Here is a 26,577-nt window from a genome sequence, read left to right on the forward strand (position 1 = left end):
GGGTTATTTGTTTCCTTCCTGTATTTCTTTAGTCAGTCTGGCCAATGGTTTATCAATTTTGTTAATTTTTTCATAGAACCAGCTTTTGTCTTTGTTAATTCTTTCAATTGTTTTTCTGTCCCCTATTTTATTTAGTTCAGCTCTAATTTTTATTATTTGTTTTCTTCTGGTGCCTGATGGATTCTTTTGTTGCTCACTTTCTCTTTGTTCGTGTTGTAGGGACAATTCTCTGATTTTGGCTTCTTCTTTTTGTATGTGTGCATTTATCAATATAAATTGACCTCTGAGCACTGCTTTTGCTGTGTCCCAGCGGTTTTGATAGGAAGTATTTTCATTCTTGTTGCATTCTATGAATTTCTTTATTCCCTCCTTAATGTCTTCCATAACCCAGTCTTTTTTGAGCAGGGTATTGTTCAGTTTCCAAGTATATGATTTCTTTTCCCTGATTTTTCTGTTATTGATTTCCACTTTTATGGCCTTATGGTCTGATAAGATGCTTTGTAATATTTCAATGTTTTGGATTCTGTAAAGGTTTGTTTTATGACCTAATATGTGATCTATTTTAGAGAATGTTCCATGTGCACTAGAAAAAAAAAGCATATTTTGCAGCTGTTGGGTGGAGTGTTCTGTATAGATCTATGAGGTCAAGTTGGTTGATTGTAGCAATTAGATCTTCTGTGTCTCTCTTGAGCTTCTTACTGGAAGTCCTATCCTTTTCCGAAAGTGGTGTGTTGAAGTCTCCAACTATAATTGTGGAGGTGTCTATCTCACTTTTCAGTTCTGTTAAAATTTGTTTTATGTATCTTGCAGCCCTGTCACTGGGTGCATAAATATTTAATATGCTTATATCTTCCTGGACATTTGTCCCTTTAATGATTATGTAGTGTCCTTCTTTATCCTTTGTGGTGGATTTAACTTCGAAGTCTATTTTGTCAGAAATTAATATTGTTAATCCTGCTCTTTTTTGATTGTTGTTTGCTTGACATATTTTTTCCATCCTTTGAGTTTTAGTTTGTTTGTGTCTCCAAGTATAAGGTGTGTCTCTTGTAGGCAGCATATAGATGGGTCGCGTTTCTTTATCCAGTCTGAGACCCTCTGTCTTTTCATTGCTGTATTTAGTCCATTTACATTCAGTGTAATTATAGATAAGAATGTGTTTAGTGCTGTCATTTCGATGCCTTTTTGTGTGTGTTGTTGTCAATTTCATTTTTCCACTTACTTTTTTGGGCTGAGACGTTTTTCTTTGTAAATTGTGTGTCCCTCATTTTCATAGTAGTCGAAATTATGTTTCCTGAGTCGTTATGTTTTTCTTGGTTTTTATTTTCAGTTATGGAATTGGTAGACCTCTTTGTGGTTACCTTAATATTTGCCCCTATTTTTCTTAGTAAAAACCTAACTTGTATCGTCCTATATCGCCTTGTTTTCTTCTCCATATGGCAGTTCTATGCCTCCTGTATTTAGTCCCTCTTTTTGATTATTGCAATCTTTTACGCAATGACTTCAATGATTCCTTGTTTTGAGCATTTTTTTTCTTTTTAAAATTAATCTTAATTTGTTTTTGTGATTTCCTTATTTGAGTTGATATCAGGATGTTCTGTTCTGTGTCTTTGTGTTGTGTTGTTATTGATTTTCTGACCGAACAATTTCCTTTAGTATTTCTTGTAGCTTTGGTTTGGTTTTTGCAAATTCTCCAAGCTTGTGTTTATCTGTAAATGTTTTAATTTCGCCTTCATATTTTAGAGAGAGTTTTGCTGGATAAATGATCCTTGGCTGGCAGTTTTTCTCCTTCAGTGCTCTACATATGTCATCCCATTGCCTTCTTGACTGCATGGCTTCTGCTGAGTAGTCTGAACTTATTCATATTGATTCTCCTTTGTAGGAGACCTTTCTTTTTTCTCTGGTTGCTTTTAAAATTTTCTCTTTATCTTTGGTTTTGGCAAGTTTGATGATAATATGTCTTGGTGATTTTCTTTTTGGATCAATCTTAAATGGGGTGTGATGAGCATCTTGGATAGATATCCTTTTATCTTTCATGATGTCAGGGAAGTTTTCTGCCAACAGATCTTCAACTATTCTCTCTGTATTTTCTGTTATCCCTCCTTGTTCTGGAACTCCAATCACACACAAGTTATTCTTCTTGATAGAGTCCCACATGATTCTTAGGGTTTCTTCATTTTTTTAAATTCTTTTCTCTGATTTTTCTTCAGCTATATTGGTGCCAAGTGCTTTATCCTCCACCTCCCCCACTCTGCATTCCAATTGCTCAATTCTGCTCCTCTGACTTCCTATTGAATTGTCTAATTCTGTGATTTTACTGTTAATCTTTTGGATTTCTGAATGCCATCTCTCTATGGATTCTTGCAGCTTATTAATTTTTCCACTATATTCATGAATAATCTTTTTGATTTCTTCAACTGCTTCATCAGTGTGTTCCTTGGCTTTTTTTGTAGATTGCCTTATTTCATTTTTGAGGTCATCTCTGATGTCTTGAAGCATTCTGTAAATTAGTTTTTTATATTCTGCATCTGGCAATTCCAGGATTGTATCTTCATTTGAGAAAGATTTTGATTCATTAATTTGGGGAGTTGTAGAAGCAATCATGTCTGCTTCTTTATGTGGTTTGATATCGACTGTTGTCTCTGAGCCATCTATAAGATATTGTAATGATTTATTTTACATTTGCTCACTGAGTCTTTTCTCGTTTTGTTTTCTTTCAGTATACGTTGATGGGCTACTAGATTGCGCTGTCTTGATTGTTGTAGGCTTTGAATCACTTATGTCCTCTTACCAGCTGTTTTGGGCCATTACCAGAAAAATAAGCCTAAGAGTCCATTCACTATTCTTGAGTAGAATCTGATTTTGGGTCACCAAATGTGTGGGGTAGACTGTCAGCTATTTGGTTAGAGGAGTAGTGGTGATAGTTTTGTGCACCAGATTCTAGTAGCAGCAGGAGGTCACATTCCAGGGGGAGCAGGATGCTGACAGGCTTCCCCCTAGTGCCAGTGAGGTAGGTGTGTCTCTATTCCTAAAGCATTTTGGTGGGTGGGCTCTGCAGTGGTACCTCAGGCACCCAATGCATGTGCCTGTACAGACTGGTAGATGTCATTATCCTCAGACCCCTATGGCAGGAGGTTAGGTGGTTTGGGTGGAGCTTCAGCCCTCAGTTCCCCGTTATGGGTCAGTGCAGCTCTGTTGAATATGCATAGATATCAGACCTGGGAAACATGTCTTTCCGGTAATCTGCTAAAACAATTACAGTCAGAACAGTATCAGAATTGCCTTTGCATTATAATAGTCACCTTGTTCCCTCTAAGGATGAAAGCCCAAGGCTGTTGATCACAAATGCTTGGCTGGAGCTGGTTCTGTATTTTTAGTCCAATTTCGGCAAGTCATGGAAGGATTCTTGGTCACTGGTTTTTTTGGAGCTGCTTCTCTCAGGCCAGGAGAATGGGTTAGGAAAAGACAAAACAAACATACAAAGAAAAAAAAAAAACAAAACCACAGAGCACTTCACTCTTTGGCCCAGGAAATTCCAGTGTTAATGAAGCCACCTTTGAAGGGGAGGGGAGGGATCAGATAGAGAGAGTACACCCATGAATATAGACAAAGTTACTTATCTTTCTTGGGATGACTGTTTTATCTGAGATTCCCGAGGGACACTTCTACTGTGTGCGCTGGCTGGGTAGAGATTGCCCCCTAGGGTCAGGCCCGAGTCCTGTGCTTGTGTTGTCCCAGAAGCCGTGGTTATTTCCTCTGCTCCCAGTCCAAAGCCCAGCACCAAGGTTCCCCAGGTGGGACGGGCGGCATTCTCTTAACAGAAATTTTGAGACCTATGTTGATCTTCTTGATCAGGAGCCAAGGATAACCCCAAATTACTGCTCTTTGAAGCATAAACTACTTGCATTTCAGTATTTCTAGAAATTTTTATGTTGAATCCTCTACAACACCTCTTAGGCCAAAGGGAGAAAGGAGGGTCAGTAATAAATTGAATATAATCAAATCGAATTGAATCAAATTGAATTGAATTAAAAAAGACAGAATGAGCTAACACAAAAAGATAAGATTATACAAAACCAGATCAAATAAATTTGAGCTCCCTGGAATAGACAGGGGATAAAACCACAAAGTTTATCAAAAAGTTAGAGGCTATAAGAACTTCATAGAAAGTAACTTTGGCAGATCTCACTCCTCTTTCAAGTTCTTTTCTTTGGAAATTAGGGACCTCCTTATTTGGTTCACACATAGATGAATATCGTAGCAGCCCTACATGAAATTTAAAACTGATTATGAGAATTAATATTAATCTTCCATCCTAGAATGCACAAACATTATTTATTTCAGGCAAATTAAAGATTCAAATAGCTCCTGGGTGGCAAAAACAGTTTGGTCTCATACACTAATAGAAAGATTGGTGACTCAACCCCCCCAATGGTGCCACCAAAGAAAGGCCTGGAGACCAATTTGTATAAAGACTCCAGACAAGGAAGCCCTATGGAGATCAATTCTATTGTAATACATTCGATGTAACCATTAGTTGGAAGTACCATGAGACAATGAGTTTGGTACTTTTTAAAAATAATTTTTGTTTTTAAAAGGGCTAAATTTCTTGATTATATGAAAAAAAGCAAATATTTGCTTGTCAATAATATTTGCGAGTAGCAAAAGAGCAATATCTTTTCCTTCCGGCTTAACAGTAAAGTCACAAGATTCAGTAAAACGGATGTACCTTGGATTCAAACTAGGCAATTAATACTAGTCATAACAGGAACTCTTCTACCCTTAGGACTTTTAGAGAAAAAAAAGACAGTGGAAAATCTCTTACAAAAGTTGTCTGAGATTAACATTTGTGAGCAAACAGAGAGAGGGTGAGAGGAAAAGAGAGACAGAGATGGACAGGAAGAATTTGTCTTGATGGCAGTGAATTTGTTTCTTTCTCTCTTTTTTTGGTTTTAAAACAGTAACACTTTAATGAGTCAGGCAAATACAGAAAACATTTTGGACTGCAAGTTGAAACAGGAGAAACATGTCAAGAATTTGACTTGAGTGCCCCCTAGTGTGCTGTTAACTTAGGACCAAAAACCAAAACTTGAACCTGTGGTGGAGTGGAATGGGAATCACAGCGACCCTATAGGACAGAGTAGAATCACCCCAAAAGGTTTCGAAAGATCATTTGGTAGATTCAAACTGCTGATATTTTTGTTAGCAGCAAAACTCTTAATCACTGCACCACCAGCATTTCCTAAATAAAAAAGAAGTACAGAATTTACACTCTCAAATTTTTGGCCCTCCTAACAAGGAGCCCTAGTTTTGCAGTGGTTAAAGTGCTTGGTTGCTAACCTAAAGGTCTGTGGTTTGAACCCACCAGCTTCTCTGCAGGAGTATGATGTGGCATTCCACTTCCAGTTAAGTTTTAAAGCCTTGGGAACTCTATGGAGCACTTTATCTCTGTCCTATAAGGTCGCTATGAGTTGGAATCAACTCCAGGGCAGCAGAGCACCTGCTTCTATAAAGATTATACTTTGGAAACTTTGGGGAAATTTTACCATGTCCAAAAAGTTTTCTATGACTCGGAATTGACTCAACAGCAGGGGGCTATCAAACTACAGCACAGGGGTCCCTGGTGGTACAAAGAGATAACACACTTGGCTGATAAATAAAGGATTGGGGGTTTCAGTCTACAAGAGGCTTTTCAGAAGAATGCAAGGTGACCTGCCTCAGAAAAGTCAGATACTAAAAACCCTACGGAGCACAGTTCTTCTCTTACACATATATGGCCACCATGAGTCTCAGCTGACAACATGGCAACTGGTGAACCTGCCCAGCCCTTATTACCATTCCACACTGTTGGCCATAGTACGTGCCACAAACAAAACCTCCTGCCACTCGCCTTCAGCAGGACCTGCCTGCTGCACCATAGCTGAGCGACTGGACTTGCCCATTGGACAAGGAGGTGAAAAGTATCATGACCATGGACAAACAAACAACAAAGAAGGCACAGCCCACCAGCTAGACATAACAAAATTATATTAAAAAAAAAAAGCAGGACAAAATGAACAGATCTACAATAAATGAGGAAAATAACTACTGAATGCCCTGAAGATAGGAGACAATATCAAAGCATTAAAAAGGAAAAGATGGTTCCAGTAGGCATCCAAAATAAAACACCAGGTGAATTTCCAGTAGAAGAAAAGGCGCTAGAATTACCTGACACAGAATTCAAATCTCTAATATTTGGAACTGTCCAAGAGTAGAAACAAAAAACAAAAATTAGGAAAAAATAGAGGAATTTATGGAAAAGGCAGAAAAATTCATGGAAAATAGACAAAACAGGGAAGAATTCAGGAAAATAATACTGAAAAAAAAATGCCAAGATACATTCACAACTAGAAATCTTAAAAAAACAAAAGTAAGAAATCCAAAAGGAAACAACAATAAGAAATGGACAGTGTCATAGAAGGGCTGAGGACCAGGTTCTAAATGATGAAAGATAGGATCAGCAAAATTGAAATCAAAGACTTGGGTCCAACTCTCTTTGAGGAAAAATCAGAAAAATGAAGAAACCCTGAGAATTATGTGGGATACAATCAAAAGCTAAATTTTGCAAGTGATCAGAGTGCCAGAAGAGGGAGAGAAAATGGACAACACAGAGAGGATTAATGAAGAATTGCTAACAGAAAACTTCCCTAATATCATGAAAGACAAAAAGCTGACCATCTAAAAAGCTCAATGAATCCCATTTGGGATAGACAGGAAAAGAAAATTATCAAGGCCTATCACAATCACACTCACTAAAACCCAAGTAAAGAAAAAATCCTGAGAGCAGTTCGAGAAAAACAAAAAGTCACATACAGAGGAGAAACAATGAGACTAAACAGATTATTCAGAAGAAACCACACAAGCAAGAAGGCAATTGGATGACATATATAAAACCCTGAAAAAAAAAATTGCCAGCCAGGAATAATATATCCTTCAGAACTCTTGTTCAAATATGATGGTGAAACTAGGACATTTCCCGATAAACAGAAATTAGGGCTGTATGTGAAAATGAAACAAAACTTACAAGAATTATTAAAGCGAGTCCTTCAGCCTGAGAAAAAATGACATCAGACCACAGCCTCAACCTAGGATACAAGATTTTACCCGCCAGATACCAACACAGAAAATAAACATTCAAGGACTATCCAAAACCAAAATAATTACAACAGGGAACAAGAGAGACTAACCTGTAAATGATAACAATGTCAGAACAATAAAAGAGGGAAGAAAGAGTGCAGGTATAGAACTTTCTAATGAAGACGAAGGCAAGGTGATACCAAGTAATACTAGACTGGTTCAAAATAGGAAGTTAAGGGTAAATTTGAAGGTGACCCCAAAGAAATTTACAGAACCTCCTCACCGAAATAGAAAAGATAAAGCCTCAATAAAAACAATATATACATAAACAAAAGAGATGAACAAGTAATCCACAAACAAAAGGAACTCAGCACAGCAGAGTAAGAGGAACAAGGAAAATGTTAGCACCACAAAAAAAAGCAATACACAACACAGAAATAAAATCGCACCTCATGTAAATGGCCTAAATGCACCAATAAAGAGACACAGAGCAGAGTGACAGAATGGATTAAAAAAAAAAAAAAGACTCCATCAATATACAATCTACAAGAGACACACCTTAGAAGCAAACAGGTAAATTTATTAATTCTCAAAAGATGGAAAAAATATATCAAGCAAATAACTACCAAAAAAGAGCAGGAGTGGCAATGTTAATCTCAGATAAGATAGACTTTAAAACAAAACCCACCATAAAAGCAAAGAAGGGCACTATATAATGACTAAAGGGATGATCCATCATGAAGACTTAACCATAATAAATATCTATGCCCCAATGACAAAGCTAAAAATACATAAAACAAACTCTAACAGCACTGAAAAGAGAAATTGGCAGTTCCACAATAATAGTAGAAGACCTCAACACAACACTCTTGGTAAAGGACAGAACATCTAGAAAGAAACTCAACAAAGATACAGAAAACCAATGGGCACAATCAGCCAACTTGACCTCATACACATATATACAATACTCCACCCCACGGTTGCAAAGTACACATTCTTTTCCAATGCACATGGAATGTTCTCCAGGACAGACCACATATTAGGACACAGAGCAACACTCAACAAAATGAAAAACACTGAGAAATACAAAGTATCTTCTCTGACCACGATGTCATAAAAGTAGAAATTAACAACAGGAAGAACAAAGGAAAACATCTATTAAATCAAAACTGAAGAAATCAGAGATGGAATAAAAAAAAAATCCTAGAATCAGATGAGAATGAAAACACATCTTACCAAAGGCAGTGCTCAGAGGTTAATTTATAGCAATAGATGAAACATCAAAAAAGAAGAAAGTGACAAAATCAGAACATTAGCTACACAACTTGAACAAATAGAAAGAGAACAGCAAAAGAAACCCCCAGCTACCAGAAGAAATGAAAAAATAATCAGAGCAGAAATAAATGAAAGAGAGGATAGAAAAATAGAAAGTTGGTTCTTCGAAAGGATCAACAAAATTGATGAACCACTGGTCAAACTGACAAAAGAAAAACACAAGAAGACACAAATAATACAAATAAGAAATGAAATGGGAGTCATTACAACTGACCCATGTGAAATAAAAAGAATCATAAGAGAGTATTATGAAAAAAGTATACTCCAACAAATTTGAAAACCTAGAGGAAATGCACAAATTTCTACAAACACACTACCTACACAGCTTAAAACAAAATGATGTTGAAAATATGAACAGACCCATGACAAGAGGAGAGAAAAAGTAAGAAAAAAGCTCCCAACAACAACAACAAAAGACTCGGCCCAGCTGGCTTTACTGGAGAATTGTACCGAACATTCAGAGAAGAGCTTACACCAATAAAAAAAAAAAAAAAAAACACTCGACATATTTCAGAACATAGAAAAGGAAGGGATATATTCAAATTGATTCTACGAAGCCAGCATAACACTGACACAAAAAATAGTAGAAGACTAAAAAAAAAAAATTGCAGACCAATTTCTCTCATGACTATACATGCAAAAATTATCAACAAAATTCTACCTAATAAAATTCAGCAAAATATGCAAAAAAAAACCACTCCACAACCAAGTAGGATTCATACCAGGTATGTGAAGGATGGTTCCACTTTAGAAAATCAATCAATGGAATCCTCCACATTAGTAAAAGGAAAGAGAAGAATCACAGAATCATCTGAATAGATGCAGAAACGGAATTTGACGAAGTCCAACACCCATTCCTGATAAGAACTCTCGATAAAATAGGATAGAAGGGCAATTTTTTTCAACATAATAAAGGCCATCTATGCAAAGCCAAAGGACAACATCATCCTTAAGGGAGAGATGCTGAAAACATTCCCCTCAAGAAAAGAAACAAGATATGGATGCCCGTTATCCCCTCTCCTATTTAACATTGTGCTGGGACTTCTAGCTAGAGCAAGAAAGAAAGAAAAAGAAATAAAGGGCATCCAAATTGGAAATAAAGAAGTAAAATGGTCCTTATCTGTGGATGATTCAATACTCTACACAGAAAACCCAAAAGACTCCACAAGAAAACTACTGGACCTAATAGGAAGATTCAGCACAGTCCCAGGATACAAGATAAACATACAAAAATCAGTTGGATATCTATACAACAATAAAGACAACAATGAAAATGAAATCAGGAAAACAATACCATTTGTAATCGCCCCTAAAAAAATTAAAAACTTAGGAATAAGCCTAAACAAGGATGTAAAGGACCTATACAAAGAAACTACAAAACACTACTGCAGGAAAACAAGACAGATCTGCATAAATGGAAAAACATACCACGTTCATGGATAGGGAGACTCAGCATTGTGAAAATGACAATTCTACCCAAAGTGATTTACACATACAGTACAACCCCGATCAAAATACCAACAATACTCTTTAAGAGACGGGAAAACTTGTCATTAAGATTATATGGAAAGGGAAGAAGCCCCAGATAAGTAAAGCAGTATTGAAAAAGAATGATAAGAAGAATAAGTAGGAAGACAAGCACTACCTGACCTCAGAACCTACTATACAGTTACAGTACAGTAATCAAAACATCCGGTATGGGTACAACAACAGACACATTGACCAATGGAACACAATTGAGAACGCAGATGTAAGTCCATCCATCTTTGGTCACCTGATCTTCGACAAGGGTCCAAAGTCCATCAAATAGGGAAAAGACAGTCTTTTTAACAAATGATGTTAGCAAAACTGGAGGTCCATATGCAAAAAAGTGAAACAGGACCCATTCCTCACACCATAAAAAAAAATTAATTCAAAATGGAACAAAGACCTAAATATAAAGCCAAGAAATATTAAGGTCATAGAAGAAAAAATAGGATCAACGCTAGAGGTCCTAATACAAGGCATTAATAGGATACACACCACAACCAACAACACACAAACTCCAGAAGATAAGCTAGATAACTGGGATCTTCTAAAAATTAAACACTTATGCTCATCAAATTCTTCATGAAGACAGTAAACAGAGAAATTCAGAGTAGGAAAAAAATTTTCACAGATACAAATCAGACGAATGTCTAATGTCTAAAATCTGCAAGAAAATCCAATACCTCTACAGCAAAAAAGATAAATAATCCAATTAAAAAATGGGCAAAGGAAATGAACAGATCCTTCACTAAAGACATTCAAGCAGCTAACAGACAAAAGAGAACATGTGCCCGATCACTAGCCATTAAAACCCATTTTTAGAGAAATTTAAATCAAAACCACAATGAGATACCATCCCACCATGGCATTACTGTCACCAATCAAACAAAACAGGAAATAACATATGTTGGAGAGGGTGCAGGGAGATTGGCACTTTTATGCGCTGCTGGTGGGAGTGCAAAATGATATAACCATTTTGGAAAATGATATGGTGCTTCTTTAGAAAGCTAGAAATAGAAATACCATATGATCCAGCAATGCCACTCCTAGGAATATATCCTAGATAAATAAGAGTCATTACATGAATAGACATATGCACACCCATGTTCATTGCAAGATTCTCCACACTAGCAAAAACATGGAAACAACCTAGATGCCCATCAACAGATGAATGGATAATGAAACTGTGGTACATACACACAGTGGGGTATTACACAATGATGAAGAACGATGATGAATCTGTGAAGTATCTCCTAACATGGATGAACCTGGAGGGCATTATGCTGAGTGAGTTAAGTTAATCACAAAAAGACAAATATTGTATGACCTCACTACTGTAAAAACTCCTGAAAAGGTTTGCACACAAAAAGAAGAAATCTTTGATGGTTAAGAGGGAGGGGAGGGGTGGAGATGTAAAAACACTAAATAGACAATAGATTAGTAGTAACTTTGGTGAAGGGGAAGGCAGTACACAATACCGGGGAAGACAGCACAACTTGTACAAGGCAAGGTCATGGAAGCTCCATAAACACATCCAGACTCCCTGAGGGATCAAAGTGCTGGACTGAGGGCTGTGGGGACCATTGTCTCTGGGAACATCTATCTCAATTGAAGTAACATAGTTTATAAAGAAAAGGTTCTACACTCTACTTTGGTGAGTAGCATCTGGGGTCTTAAAAACCTGTGAGCAGCCATCTAGGATACCCCACTGGCCTCACCCCTTCGGGAGCAAGGAAGAATGAAGAAAACTATAGATATAAAGAAAAGATTAATCCAAAGGAATAAAGGACCACATCTACTGCTGCCCCCAGCAGGCTGAATCCAGCACCACTAGATGGTGCCTGGATACCATCAATGCCTCCTCTGACAGGGATCACAAGAGAGGGTCCTGACATAGCTGGAGACTTGCTGCCCTTATAGAGACTGGAGAAACCCTGAGAGTGTGCCCCCAGATACGCTTTCAGCTCAGCAATGAAGTCATTCCTGAGGTTCACCCTTTAGCCAAAGATTGGACAGGCCCATAAAACAAAACAAGAGTAAAGGGGCACACCAGCCCAGGGGCAAGGACTAGAAGGCAGAAGGGAACAAGAAAGCTGGTGATAGGGAACCTAAGTTTCAGAAGGGAGAGTGTTGACATGTTGTGGAGTTGTTAACCAAAGTCATAAAACAATATGTGTACTGTTTAATGAGAAATTAGTTTGTTCAATAAAGCGTCATCTAAAGTACTATTAAAAAAAAAAAAAAAGAAGCTACTGGGTTATAGAAGAAATCAAGGAGAAAATAAAGAAATTCATAGTTTCAAATGAGAATGAAAAGAAATCTTACCAGAGCTTTTGGGACGCAGCAAAAGCAGTGCTTAGAGGTCAATTTATAGTAATAAATGCACACATCGTAAAAGAAGAAAGGGCCAAAATCAAAACATTAACCATACAACTTGAAAAAAGAGACAGCAGAAAAAGGAATGCTTGGGCAGCAGAAGAAAGGAAATAAAGATTAGAGCAGAAATAAATGAAATAGAAAAACAATTGAAAGATTCAATAAGACCAAAAGCTCGGTTTTTTTAAAAGATCAGCAAAATCGACAAATCATTGGCGAAAATGACAAAAGAAAAACAGGAACCAAAAACCAAACCCACTGCCAGGAAAGGAAGCAAATAGCCTGAGTGAGACAGGCAATATCACAGCAGACCCAAGTGAAATAAAAAGGATCACAACAGAATACTATTAAAAATAGTACTCCAATAAATTTGAAAACCTAGTGGAAATGGACAATTTTCTAGAAACACACTGCTTACCTAAACTAACACTAAACTTTGGTAGAAAAAATAAGTAAACCCATAACAAAAGAAGAAATTAAAAAGGTAACAATAATAATAATAATAAAAAAATCTCCCCCCTACCCCCAAAAGATCCCTGGCCCAGAAGGCTGTCCTGGAGAATTTTACCAAACATACAGAGAAGAGTTAACAACAGCGCTACTAAAGGTATTTCAGAGCATAAAAAAGGAAGGAATACTCTCGAACTCATTACAGGAAGCCAGCATAACCTGATACCAAAGCCAGACACAGGAACCACAAAAAAAGAAAATTACAGACCACTATCCTCAAGAAAATTCCAACCAATAAAAGATGCTGGAGGGACATTGCAGAAGAAGGGCTGTCCTAACTGCCTGGTTGGTCAGTTGGGTGACTGTGAGGACACTTGTAGGTTCTCAGTCCCAGGCACATACTTAGAACACATGGTTCCTTGATGATTTTGCATTGTGACCCAGCCTGAGGACTACCTTACCACAGACCACCCAATAGGGCACTGTGTGCACATGGGGATGATGCAGAGAAGCTGTGCAATAAGGGATAGAAGAAACAATCCAGCCAAAATAGTGTAACTGTGGTAGGTGGACAGGCCTGTGTTGCTGTAGCATTTATTTCATATTTCTTTTTAAAATTGTAGCTCTTCATGGAAGGATTACTCTGCAGAGAAAACTCCATTTCCAGGTTCGCAAATCTCTTCTTACCTGGAACAGAGCAGAGCAGGAGCCTGAGGATTTGGATGGTGTCACCACCCTGAAGCTTCTCTCTCGTGTGATGTTGCTCAGGTTCCATTCCTTAGAAAAGGCTTCCTTTATGAGGCTCAGATAAGCAGGGCCGAGCCCATGGTGGGGTTTGGCAGAGAGGCATTTATTTCAAGAGCCAGGAAGTATGTAGGTGGAGTCTGAGAGCACAAGGTTGCGATAGAAAATCTTGTAGGGTGCTCTCTTCTGACTTACTTTTTGAATATGGCAGTAATGGCCTCATATTATCTTGGATTCTCTGCCCAAAACTAAAATTAAACTAGTGATGTGGAGCAAATGTTTTGTGCTCGACTACTAGCCAAAAGGTTAGCAGTTGAAATCCAACAATGGGGCCTAGGAAGAAAGGCCTGGCAATCTAGATCTGTATTATTAAAAAGAGTTCATCACTGAGTTGATTCTGACTTATGGTGACCCCACGTGTGTCTGAGTAGAACTGTGATTGATATGGTTTTCAAAGACAGATTTTTCATTTTTTTTTTTCTTTAGATCGCCAGGTTTTTTTTTTGTTTTTTTTTTTTGAGACCACTGTTGGTGGACTAGGAGTTGAGTGAGTTAACCATTAAATATAAATTTGATTAATTATTTTTTTGTTTTTTTTCATGCTTGAGGGTAAATCTTATCCTTGATATTCCATTTAGCCTACAAGTGAAAGTCTCCTACTGAGTTTTAAAATTTTGGTAATTCTATTTCTAATTACTTGAAATTCAGTTGGTTCTTTTTCAGATCTGAAGTGTCTCTTTTTCAGTTTTCTTTGCCTTGCATACAATGTCAAGTTTGTCATTTATTCCTTTAAATAAACTCATATAATTCCCAAATCTGAAGTATGAACAGAATTCCTTCGGTTGTTTTCGTTGCATCACATTTGCATTCATATCATGTTATTGTCGTTATGTGCCCTCAAGTCAGTGTAGTGACCTTATACACAAGAGAAGGAAACCCTCCACGGCCCTGAGCCATCCTCACAATCTTTGCTATGTTTGAGCCCTATGTTGCAGCCACTGTGTCAATCCATTTCTTTGAGGCTCTTTCTCTTTTTCACTGACCCTCTACTGTCCTTCTCCAGGTACTGGCCCCTCCTGATAACATATTCAAAGCAGAGAGATGGAGTCTCACCTTGAAGATTGAGCTGCTTCAGGCACACCGAGGCCGTGCATACCTGGAATGAAACTCCTTGAAGAGTTGATGTTCAATCACAACTTTGCAAGGAAATCTTGTTTGTTTTTTCCTGTCCATTTCCACAATGAATCTAGAGCCTTCTTCTTAGGTCTTAGCCATTGTGGACATGATAGGTCCACTTTCTCTTTGGTTCACACTTCCTTTCTGATCTGAGCCCTGGTAAGGCCTAGCTCAGTATAGGATCCCTGAGGACTTTCCACACAGGTGAATTCTGGGCCTGTCTTCTGTTTCTCTGGCCCTTGCATAGCCCTGGAATCCAATCTCAAATGCTTGCAGTGTCTTTTCGGTATCCTTCAAGACACAAGTGTCTTTAGAGCTCAGATATTTTCTAGCCGTAAATTTTTAACAAACATTGATGTAAAAATTTCCCCTATTCTTCCCTTTCCTTTGATATTTTTTTCCAGCATTTTTTATTATTTCCCAAAACTGTTGATTCGTGGAAACTAGTCCATCATTTATGGACCCTGAACCCATTTATAACTGTTTTGAAGTTAAATCGAAAGCTATTTATTAGATCATGGGTGTTTCAAGCAGTTGTGATGAGCTTCTAACCTGAAGGTTGGCAGTTTGAACACACCCAGTGGTACCCTGGAAGAAAAGCCTGACAGTCTGCTACTATAAAGAATACAGGCAAGAAAACCCTATGGAGCAGCTCTACTGTGTAACACATGGCGTTGCCCTGAGTTGGAATCCACTGGGCTGTGAGAGGTTTTAAGTTGATATTAGAACTTCTAAGTACACTTCTGTGTATTTTCTAGTGATAAAATTATACTTTCCGTAATATTTTTGGCTCTTGATGTACATTAGACAGTTTCACAAACCGTGGTCCATGTAATCTGCTTTCAGTTCACTGATTGCTTTGCATAGGCCCCCCCACACCCACGCTGGCTGCTCAGATATTATAAACGGGGCCTGTGCAATGGGAGCTGATCTGCATCAGGCAGGCAGGGGCAGCAAGATGGTGCCACAGACTCTGGTCTTCCTGTCCCTGCTGCTCTGGGCCTCTGGTGAGAAATTACAAGTGTTTAATCCCTCTAGAGTAGTATCTTTTTAGAGCTGAAAAATGATTTTAAGACATAGTGGGAAATGATGGTTATTTCCAAACTGGAACCAATTATGTGCTGATACCTAATATCACTAGATGTTGTTGTGTCAGGGGATATTTTCATGTGCCTATGAAAAATTTTTTTTTTTTTTATGAAAATGTGTGTGTATATATGTATGCATGGTAATTGTCCACTCTGATTTCAGGTGCCAGTGGGGACATCATAATGACCCAGTCTCCAGCCTCCCTGGCTGCATCTCCAGGAGAAACGGTCACCATCAACTGCAAGGCCAACCAGAATCTTCTTTACAGCTCCAACAAGAAAGACTATTTAGACTGGTACCAGCAGAAACCAGGACAGGATCCTAAGTGGCTCATCTACTGGGCATCGACCCGGGCATCTGGGGTCCCTGACCGGTTCAGTGGCAGTGGGTCTGGGACAGACTTCACTCTCACCATCAGCAACTTCCAGGCTGAAGACCCCACAGTTTATTATTGTTTGGAGATTTATAATACTCCACCCACAGTGCTTCAGCCTCGAACACAAACCTCCTCCCAAGGGCTACAGGCCAGTGAGTCTTCACTGCACCAGCTGCTTCCTTTCTGCTCAGCCCTGAACATGCACGCTTCCTCTGTCTGCCCCAAAGGCCAAATCTCCTGACTAATTCCTTGGAGTATTTGCAGCTTCCAGGAGAAAATTAAGTGATGTGGATTCTTCTGGATCCCATTTTGTGGTAAAGTAAAGAAAAAATTTTTTTTTTAATTTTTAAAGAAAAAAAAATACTCTAAAAATCTCTTGTAGACTTTTTGAGGAGTTTTTATATCACAGGAACTTGCATGGATATATCACATGACTGATTTGGGGTAGTGTCCAGTGTGATTTACACCCTGAAAGATCAGTTTTCTCTTCCCTGTGCATTCTTGACTCTTGAATATTCCCGGTTTATTTCCTTGTTTTCCTGGACTTTTTTCTTTCTCTTCCATTATGCCTCATAACTCTGGACCTAACCCAATATTAAATTTGGGCCCTTCATATTTAACATTTCCCTCACAGAAGGGAGTATTCCTCTCTTACATTTTCCTTCCATGGATCCTGTTTTCCAGCTAAGCCATCCTGGTCAACATCAATGAAGGTGTTTTCCTGCTCTAAGCTCCCATTTTACTGCCCTTTTCTCTCCTCTGTCCATGTCTTTCAGTGTCACTCAATCTTTCAAAGCCCAGGCTCTAACTCATTAACCATATCACTCTAGAAACACGTAATAGTTTTCCCATTTCTTTTTTCATTATTTGTCAATTCCTCTTTACATTAATCCCTTGGGTGCCCAAGTTTAATTTAGTGACTGAAGGGAATCATGTTTCCTTCTCATTTTTACTTGCCATCTTGTGAATCGCTGACTCATGAAAATTCAGTGCACAATATTATCTGATTGTTGTGATCCATAGGATTTTCACTGGCTGATTTCTCAGAAGTAGGTCACCAGGCCTTTTTTTCCAGTCCGTATTAGTCTGCAAGTGCTACTGAAAACTGCTCAGCATCACAACAACACGTGTAGAGGAAGTACGGTAAATGAGGCCTATAGGTCCCTGGTCTGGTTGATGCTGATGACAACCCAAGTAGTGTTTCCTGTCAGTATAGTTGAGAGTCTAACTGGCCTCCTGGGAGACAGGCAGAGATTCAGGCACCTACTGAGCAGGATCTGCCCTCTTGAACCTAAAATGAAAGGCACAAGGATGATCCAGAGTTACTGTGCAATTGAGTATAGAAGGAAAATCAAACCAAAATGGTCTCTAACTGGAACAAGTGCACTGGCCTATGTGGCTCGTAGCATCTATTTCTTATCTCACTTCAAAATGTAGACCTATCTGAATAGGAGGGTCCCTCTGGAGAGAAAACTCCATCTCTAGGAGATGAGGCTTCTGGGGCAGAGAGAGGAACTGTGCATGTTCAGGAGTGTGTGGGAAGGAAGCCGCTGGTGCAGTGAAGACTCACAGGCCTCTAGCCCTGGGGAGGAGATTATGTTCAAGGCTGAAACACCGTGAGAACATAGGCATAATGTTGCAAACAGCAATAATCTACCCCATCCTCACCCTGGAAGCTGCTGATTGTGAGAGTGAACACTGTCCCAGGCCCACTGCCACTAAAGCAGTCAGGAATCTTGGATGCCTGGTTCATGTGCAAAGGAGATATTCAGCTTAGGAGCCTGTGCTAGTTTCTGCTGATAGCAGGCTAAGATGCTGCCAACACTCTGGCTGGGCTTGTACTGATGGTGATCATTTCTCCTAGAGACACAGTCAAAGAGACAGGAGACTGTGTTATCATGATGTCCACACTGGCACTTGCAGTCAGAGAAGACAATTACCATGCACACATATATACACAGCTTTTCATATGCACATTAAAATATCCCATTTTAAATGTGCATTTTAGTGGCATACACTTCAAACATAATTGACCCATCATTTACTTCTATGCCCTTATATCATTTTTTAGCTCTATAAAGATACTTCTGTAAAGGGATTGAGGCACTTTTCATTTCTCACCAGAGACCCAGAGCAACAGGGACATGAGGAAAGGAGCTTGTAACACCAGCTTGTTGCCTCCATCTGCCTCATGAAGATCTAAGCATGCTGCAAAGTCCCCATTTATAGAGTCTGAGCAGCCAGACTGAGCCTGGAGGGTCTATGGAAAGCCTCATTGAAAGTGAAAGCAAACTGCGGTGGGCAGCGGGTTGTGAAACCAACCAATGTAAATCAAGAGCCAAAGATTAGAAAAGACAAAGTAGTCAACTTAGAAGCTCTAGTACCAAATTAGAAGCTCTAAAACTAGGAACAGTAGCTTCTCTTAAGAAAAGCTTCTATTTAAAATCAGGCAAAAAATTGAAACATGTTCAGGGCTCATAAGTGGTGGGCTGGTTTCCTGATTTTTACAATCTTCATAAAATAATACAAAATGCTGGAAATATATAAAGGAAAGAAAGAAGAGTATAGAAGTGATTACAATGGAGAACTTTTGGTTCACTTTTTGATAAAAATTTATGGCCAGAAAATGTCTGAGCTCTAAAGCTACTTTTATCCTGAAGGACAGTTTAAAATCACTCCATACACTTAAAAAAAAAAAAAAAAAAAGTTTCAATTCTAGGGGTATATAAAACCCAGGAAAATGGAAGACAGGCCCAGAAATTACCTATGTGGGAGTTCTGAAGGTCCCTACGTTGTGTTTGAACCAAAGGAGTGGGCTATAATCTCAAAGTCAGTGTGAACTAGAGAAACTGAACCTATCCTTCTTGCAGCTGCTAGAAAATTATCAAAAGGGCTCTAGATTCATTGTGGAAATGGGTAGAAAAAAATAAGCAAGATTTCCTTGGGAAGATGTGCCTGAAAGTCAACCTTCCAAGGAGTTTCACTCTGGGTATGTATGGCCTAGGTGTGTCTGAAACTAACTTTGAAATTAGTTTAAGAAAGCCCTATCAATAGGGAGCTGCTCTAGAAGAGGGCACACCCATCCTAAATCCCCAGGAATCCTCATCAATCATTTTTGGAAGACTGATACCACCAAGACATTAGAGATTCTTAACTTTCAAGAAAATAACTAGGATATGAATACGAATGTGATGCAACTGAAATAACAGAGAAAAAAAAAAGTGTTCTGTTCACACTTTAGATTTGGGAGCTATGTGACTTAAATTAAAGAAATAAATGATAAAATTTACATTGTGTACAAGGCACAGAAAAATAAAAGCAGGGTGCAACAGATCTGAAAAACAAATTCTAGAAATTAGATTCAGAATACATGTCTATCAGTTTGTCATACTTAGGGGGCTCACATGTTGCTGTGAGCCTGGTTGCTATGCCGTCAGTATACAAATACCAGCAGGTTCACCCCAGTGGACAGGTTTCAGCTGAGCTTCCAGACTAAGGCAGACTAGGAAGAAAGACCTGGTGGTCTGTGTCTGAAAGAATTAGCTATTGAAAGCCTCAATAAGAGCAGCAAATCTATGTCTTTTATATGGCCAGAAGATGAGCCCCTCAGGTTGGAAGACACTCAAAACATGGCTGGGAAGAGCTGCCTCCTAAAAGTAGAGTTGACTTTAATGAGGTGCACAGAGTTAGTCTTTTAGGACATTCATTTGCTGATGGGGCATGACTCAAAATGAGAAGAAACAGCTGAACATCCACTAATAATTGACATGTGGAATGTACGAAGTGTGAGTCTAGGAAAAGGAGAAATTGTCAGAAGTGAAATAGAATGCATAAAGATCAATATTCTAGGCATTAGTCAGCTGAAATGGGCTGGTGTTCGTCATCTTGAATTGGAAAACCATTTGGTTTACTATGCAGCGAATGATAACTTGAAGAGGAATGGTGCTGCATTCGTTATCAAAAAGAACATTTCAAGATCTGTCCTGAAGTACAACACCATCAGTGGTAGAATAACATCTACAGGCCTACAAGTAAGATGAGATAATATGAGAATTATCCAATTTCCCACCAACCACTAAGGCTAAAGATGAAGAATTAGAAGATTTTCACCAAGTTCTGCAGCCTGAAACTGATTAGAAACGCAATCAGGATGCCCTGATAATTACTGGTGATTGGAATGCGAAAGCTGGAAAAAAGAAGAATCAGAATTTGGAAAATATGTCCTTGGCAACAGAAACGATGCTGGAGAGTGCATGATTTAGCGTGTATGAAAAGAGATGGTCTAGGATTTATGACTACATACAAGTCTTTCAATGAGCTTTAATGTAAAGGAGAAGAGAGAAACAGGACAAAATTGGAGGTAGATGTGAAGTCAAGAGACTTTAAAAATGATGTCTCATGATGACAGAAACAATGCTAAAGTGAGGGGAACATGGATAGTTCAAAAAAGAGGGGTGAGAAATGCCAAGAATGCCCTTGGGGGGAACAGCGGTATAGGAGCAGAGGGACTGGCCTCAAGTAAGAAGGCTGTGTGCTCATCTACAGGAATAGGAAGGAAGGAAGGCAGAACATGGGGATGTAGACACCCGTGGATCTGAAGGTGCATGAGGGGAGCCAGTAGAAGCTCTTCCTAGAAACAGGAAATGAGGTCATTTGCTGAAAGTTAGGATGAGAAGTAGGTGTTACAACTTGAAGAGAAAAGAAAAGAGAAAGGGTGGATGAACCAGGTAAATGAAGGACAACTGTGAGGCAGGATTAAAGGCTGTCCTGAGGCAGTGTGCACAAATTTATGGTGAGATGAATGAGAATAATTATGTGTTTTTCTCCAGCCACATTAGGGATATAGAGGCAGGTATGTGGAGTGTGGAGTTTTTCCCAAAGTTTAGGTTTTACAAGATGAATATGATGAAATAAGATAGAGACCATTGTGGTTTTGGTTCTGGGGAGGGAATTATTACAAAGCAGAATATTGGCATTTTTAATGGGTATGAAGTAAAAATCGACTCAATGTCAGCTAACAACAACTAGTGGGGATATGGGAATGTGAAGGGTGCAGAGACAGCCAAAATAGATTTATTGAAAACTTCTTTTCAGAAAATGGTAAAATTCTAATTCATACAAATACAAGGAAGAGCAAATAGTATAATTTTTTAATTTTTTCTTATGATTAGAGAAACTTATTTTCCTCTTCAGAGTTTTGTACTAGTAATCCTTCTGTTAAAACATTTTTGGTAAAATAATACTTGCATTGTTTTTACACAAGGGCAAGCATGGATCTAGTGTTTTTTCATTTCTGAGATACTTTCTCTGACATAAACTTCAGCAGGGAAGTAGGGACAGGAATGCTCAGGGGATAGTGGCTCTAGACTTTGGCCTAGAGAGGAGCTGTTGTTCTGGAGCAGCAGTAAAGGCGTTTGGGAGTCAGGGTTCAGGTAAGGCTAGAGAAGATCAGATTGGAATGCAAATGACCGTGGAGTGAAGCCCAGAGTGAGCGGTGAGAGCAGATTTAAAGGAAGTGAGCAGGAAGACTAGAAGGCCTGCTTTTGGAGCCAGTGGCACACCAGCTATTGATTTTCTGACTACTTCATGCCAACTTTTTTTGTGTGGCCAAAAAAACAAATAAAACACAGCAGTCTCTGTGACAGTGCCTAGTAAGTGGGACACTTCCCCTACCTGTGCTCTGGTAAGAAGTCACATTGTTACCACAAAACACAGATTTGAGCCCCCTTGTTGCAAAGCCAATACTGAGACAGGGGTGAGGTAAGCAGCAAGAGGCCTTTATTGCATATGGGTATACAAGAGAAAGAGGGGATAGCGCTCCTCCAAAGACAGTCTGTCTGCAGGAGACCAGCCAGATGGTTTTATAGGGTTGGGGCTAGGCTTGAAGAGTCTGGAAAATGGCAGTTCCCCTTTGAGGGAGCATCGTGACCACATTTCAGATATGTTGACCTTCTCTGGGTTTTCTTAGAGGTCCTGTGAGGCCATCCTGGTTTCAGTCTCAAGATGGGCTCCCCTTGTCTGGTCGTCTTATCCCAGATCTTATTGATTGTTGTTCTGCTTGTTTAAGAGGAACACAGGTTAATTTTAAACTTCATAGAACCATGGAGAATGGGAGAGGGAAGGGAGGAAACAAACCACAAATCACTCAATCACCGGGGTATGCAAAAGCTAACTATGTGGGAGTCAAGATGGCAGAATAGACACACACTTCCTGAGATTCCTCTTTACAACAAAGACCTGAAAAAGTAAGTGAAATGAGTATATTTTTCACAAGCTCAGAGCTCTGAGCTTGAAAGGCAAGCTCAGAAAATGAACTGAGGGGCAGGGGGAGGAAGAGACTGTTCAGAAGCGAAAAGGAGGTACCAGACGTGACTCACATGGAGCAATCAGGCACCATTCCTGGAGTGGCAGCAGAGGGGTGATACTAGTGTTTAGCCGCAGTTTTCTCGGGGAGAAGAAGTCAGTCACACAGCCTACTCACACCTCTGGAACCTGAGAAGAATGGCTCTCTCAGCAAAAGCTAAGTACGTGCATATATTTCACTGCGCCCCCACACCCGCAAGCTGGCTTCAGCAGCTGAATTCCCTGAATTCCCTGTTGACCACCTAGAGCCATCCTCCCAGGCTTGGAGAAAGAGAAAATTTTCAACTTGGGGAAAAGGTAATTTGTCAGCTCCACTAACTGGAGGAGCTCAGGACAGAAGTGGCTCCTGTCCAGGCATAAATGGTCCATGAACTTTGAGCACATTTCCCTTCTGCATAGACCAGTGTGGGCCTATTTTGGGAGAATAGGCCCTTGTTGAAAGACTTCAACAATTTCCACTGTGTGACAGACAGGTAGGTGTTTGATGTTTCACATTACTTTGCCTATTAAACAAGGTCCTCACCTACCCACATCAGGGACCTAAGGACTGGTAGCTCCACTCAGGTCACCCAGCCACCCGTGACAGGGGTCTAAGGATAACTAGTACCTCCCAGTCCTTAAAACCAAAACCTTTGGGTGCCCATGGTCGGTCTACAGAACCCACCCACTTGCACACTCTTGGGAAGAGGGATGCACTTTCCTCAGAGACACTCAGGAGTCAGTTGTCAGCCCCCCTGCCTTGATCAGAGAGTGACCCCTGCTGCAATCAGACACCAGTACATACACCAATCACACCTGCCCCTCTAAGACTGTGGGACAGAGCATGTACCACACATTTGATGATCAGCTACCTGGACACCTGAGATGAATTCATACAAGAAAACTGAATGGACTCCTAGACTGATATACCTGATAACACCTCTAGCCATCTGGGGACAGGACGTCAGAGCTCCAAAGGCGAAAATAATCAAGCTAGCTCACTCAAGCAACCCATTTGTGTATATCAAAACCAAACAAAGCAAGAAGCTATGCCACAGTTAGCAAGCATAAACTAATACAATAACTTATAAATGGCTCAGAGACGACAGTCAATATCAAGTCACATAAAGAAACAGACCATGATCACATCAACAAGCTCTCAAAACAAAGAATCCAGGGATCTTCTAGATGAAAGTGCATTCCTGGAATTACCAGGGCCAGAATACAAAAGATTAATATACAGAACCCTTCAAGACATCAAGAAGGAAGTGAGGCAATACACAGAACAAGCCAAGGAACACACAGATAAAGCAACTGAATAAATTAGAAAGCTTATTCAGGAACATAATGAAAAATTAATAAGCTGTAAAAATCCAAACACACAGCAATCAGAAATTCAGAAGATTAACAATAAAATTACAGAAGTAGACAACTCCATAGAAAGTCAGAGGAGCAGAACTGGGCAAATAGAAGCCAGAATTTCTGAACTTGAAGATAAATCACTTGGCGCTAACATATTTGAAGAAAAACCAGATAAAAGAATTTTTAAAAAAATGAAGAAAACTTAAGAATCATGTGGGACTCTATCAAAAGAAAAAACCTCTGAGTGACTGGAGTACCAGAACAGGGAGAGATAACAGAAAATACAGAGAGAATTGTTGAAGATTTGTTGGCAGAAAACTTCCCGGATATCGTGAAAGATGAGAAGATATCTATGCAATATGCTCATCAAACTCCACATAAGGCAGATGTTAAAAGAAAGTCACAAAGACATATTATAATCAAACTTGCCAAAACCAAAGATAAAGAGAGAATTGTAAGAGGACCTAGGGAAAAACAAAAACTCACCTACACTGAAGAGTCAAAAAGAATAAGCTCGGACTACTTGGCAGAAACTATGCAGGCAAGAGGGCAATAGGAAGACTTATTTAAAAAATTGAAGGAAAAAAATTTCCAGCCAATAATCACATATCCAGCAAAACTGTCTCTCAAATATGAAGGTGAAATTAGGACATTTCCAGATAAACAGAAGTTTAGGGAATTCATAAAAACCAAACCAAAACTATGAGAAATATGAAAAGGAGTTCTTTGGTTAGAAAATCAATAATATGAGGTATCTACCCAAGACTAGAACATTGGGCAGAGCAATCAGAAGTCAACCCAGACAGGGAAATCAAAAAAAGCAGAGCAAGATTAAAAAAAAAAAAGTTAAAAACAGGGTAACAGTGATGTTATTATGTAAAAGAAGACAACATTAAAACAATAAAGAGGGACTAAGACACGTAGTCATAAATCTTCCGTAGGGAGAGGAAGATACGGCAATACAAAGAAATAAAAGTTAGGTGTAAATTTAGAAAAAAAGGGGTAAACAATAAGGTAACCACAAAGGAGACAAACTATCCTACTCATCAAAATAAAATACAAGAAAAAAATAGAGACTCAGCAGAAAGCAAATCAACAACGAATATGAGGAAAGTACAATACATAAAGATAATCTACTGAGCACATAAAATTGAGTGGGAAAAAGAAACCGTCAACAACACATAAAAAAGACACCAAAATGAGAGCAGCACTAAATTCATAAAAAAAAAACTTTTTTTTACCTATCCGTAATTATGCTGAATATAAATGCACTAATGTACCAATAAAGAGACAGAGTAGCAAAGTGGATTAAAAAACAAGATCTGTGTATATGCTGCCTACAAGAGACACACCTTAGACTTAGAGACACAAACAAACTAAAACTGAAAGGATGGAAAAAAATATATCAAGAAAACAGCAGTCAAAAAAGAGCAGGAATAGCAATAATAATTTCTGACAAAGTAGACGTTAAAGTTAAATCCATCATTAAGGATAAGGAAGGACACTATACAATGATTAAAGGGACAATATGCCAAGAAGATATAACCATATTAAATATTTATGCACCCAATGACAGGGCTGCAAGATACATAAAACAAACTCTATTAGCATTGAAAAGTGAGATAGACAGCTCCACAATAATAGTGGGAGACTTCAACACACTACTTTCGGTGAAGGACAGGACATCCAGAAAGAAGCTCAGTAAAGACACAGAAGATCGAAATGCCACAATAAACCAACTTGACCTCATAGACATATACAGAACACTCCATCCAACAGAACAAAGTATACTTTCTTTTCTAGTGCACATGGAACATTCTCTAGAATAGACCACATATTAGGGCATAAAGCAAGCCTTAAAAGAATTCAAAACATTGAAATATTACAAAACACCTTCTCTGACCATAAGGCCATAAAAGTGGAAATGAGTAACAGAAATCAAACACTTGGACTCTGAACAATACCTGGCTCACAAAAGACTGGATTATACAAGACATTAAGGATGGAACAAAGAAATTCATAGAATCCAAAGAGAATGAAAACACTTCCTATCAGAACCTTTGGGACACAGCAAAAGCACTACTGAGAGGCCAACTTATATCAATACAGGCACACATACAAAAAGAAGAAAGGGCCAATATCAAAGAATTTTCCCTACAACTTGTACAAATAGAAAGAGAGCAACAAAAGAATCTGTCAGGCACCAGAAGAAAACAAATAATAAAAATTAGAGCAGAACTAAAAAAAATAGAAAGAAATTGAAATAATTAACAAGACCAAAAGCTAGTTCTCTGAAAAAATCAACAAAATTAATAAACCCCTGGACAAACTGAAAAAAGAAAAACAAGAGAGGAAGCAAATAACCTGAGTAAGAAATGAGATGGGTGATATTACAACAGACACAACTGAAATTAAAAGAATCATATCAGATTACTGTGAAAAATTGTACTCTAAGAAATTTCAAAACCTAGAAGAAATGGATGAATTCCTAGAAACACACTACCTAAACTAACACAAACAGAGGTAGAACAACTAAGTAGACCCATAAGAAAAGAAGAGATTGAAAAGGAAATCAAAAACCTCCCTACAAAAAAAAAAAGCCCTGGCCTGGATGGCTTCACTGCAGAGTTCTACCAAACTTTCAGAGAAGAGTTAACACCACTATTACTAAAGGTATATGAGAGCAT

The 26,577-nt window shown here is 38.8% G+C and overlaps 1 protein-coding gene across 1 annotated transcript in view; it reads left to right on the forward strand.

Annotated features, from left to right (window-relative positions):
- LOC126060221 (immunoglobulin kappa light chain-like) overlaps positions 1 to 26,577 on the forward strand; it is a 79,537-nt gene that overhangs the window by 30,553 nt on the left and 22,407 nt on the right. Inside the window, exon 3 of the mRNA XM_049856353.1 lies at positions 15,973 to 16,338. Within this exon, the coding sequence (XP_049712310.1) occupies positions 15,973 to 16,338 (366 nt within the window). The remainder of the gene's footprint in view (positions 1 to 15,972; positions 16,339 to 26,577) is intronic.

Source organism: Elephas maximus, chromosome 17 (genome assembly GCF_024166365.1).
Source record: "Elephas maximus indicus isolate mEleMax1 chromosome 17, mEleMax1 primary haplotype, whole genome shotgun sequence".
NCBI lineage: Eukaryota > Metazoa > Chordata > Mammalia > Proboscidea > Elephantidae > Elephas > Elephas maximus.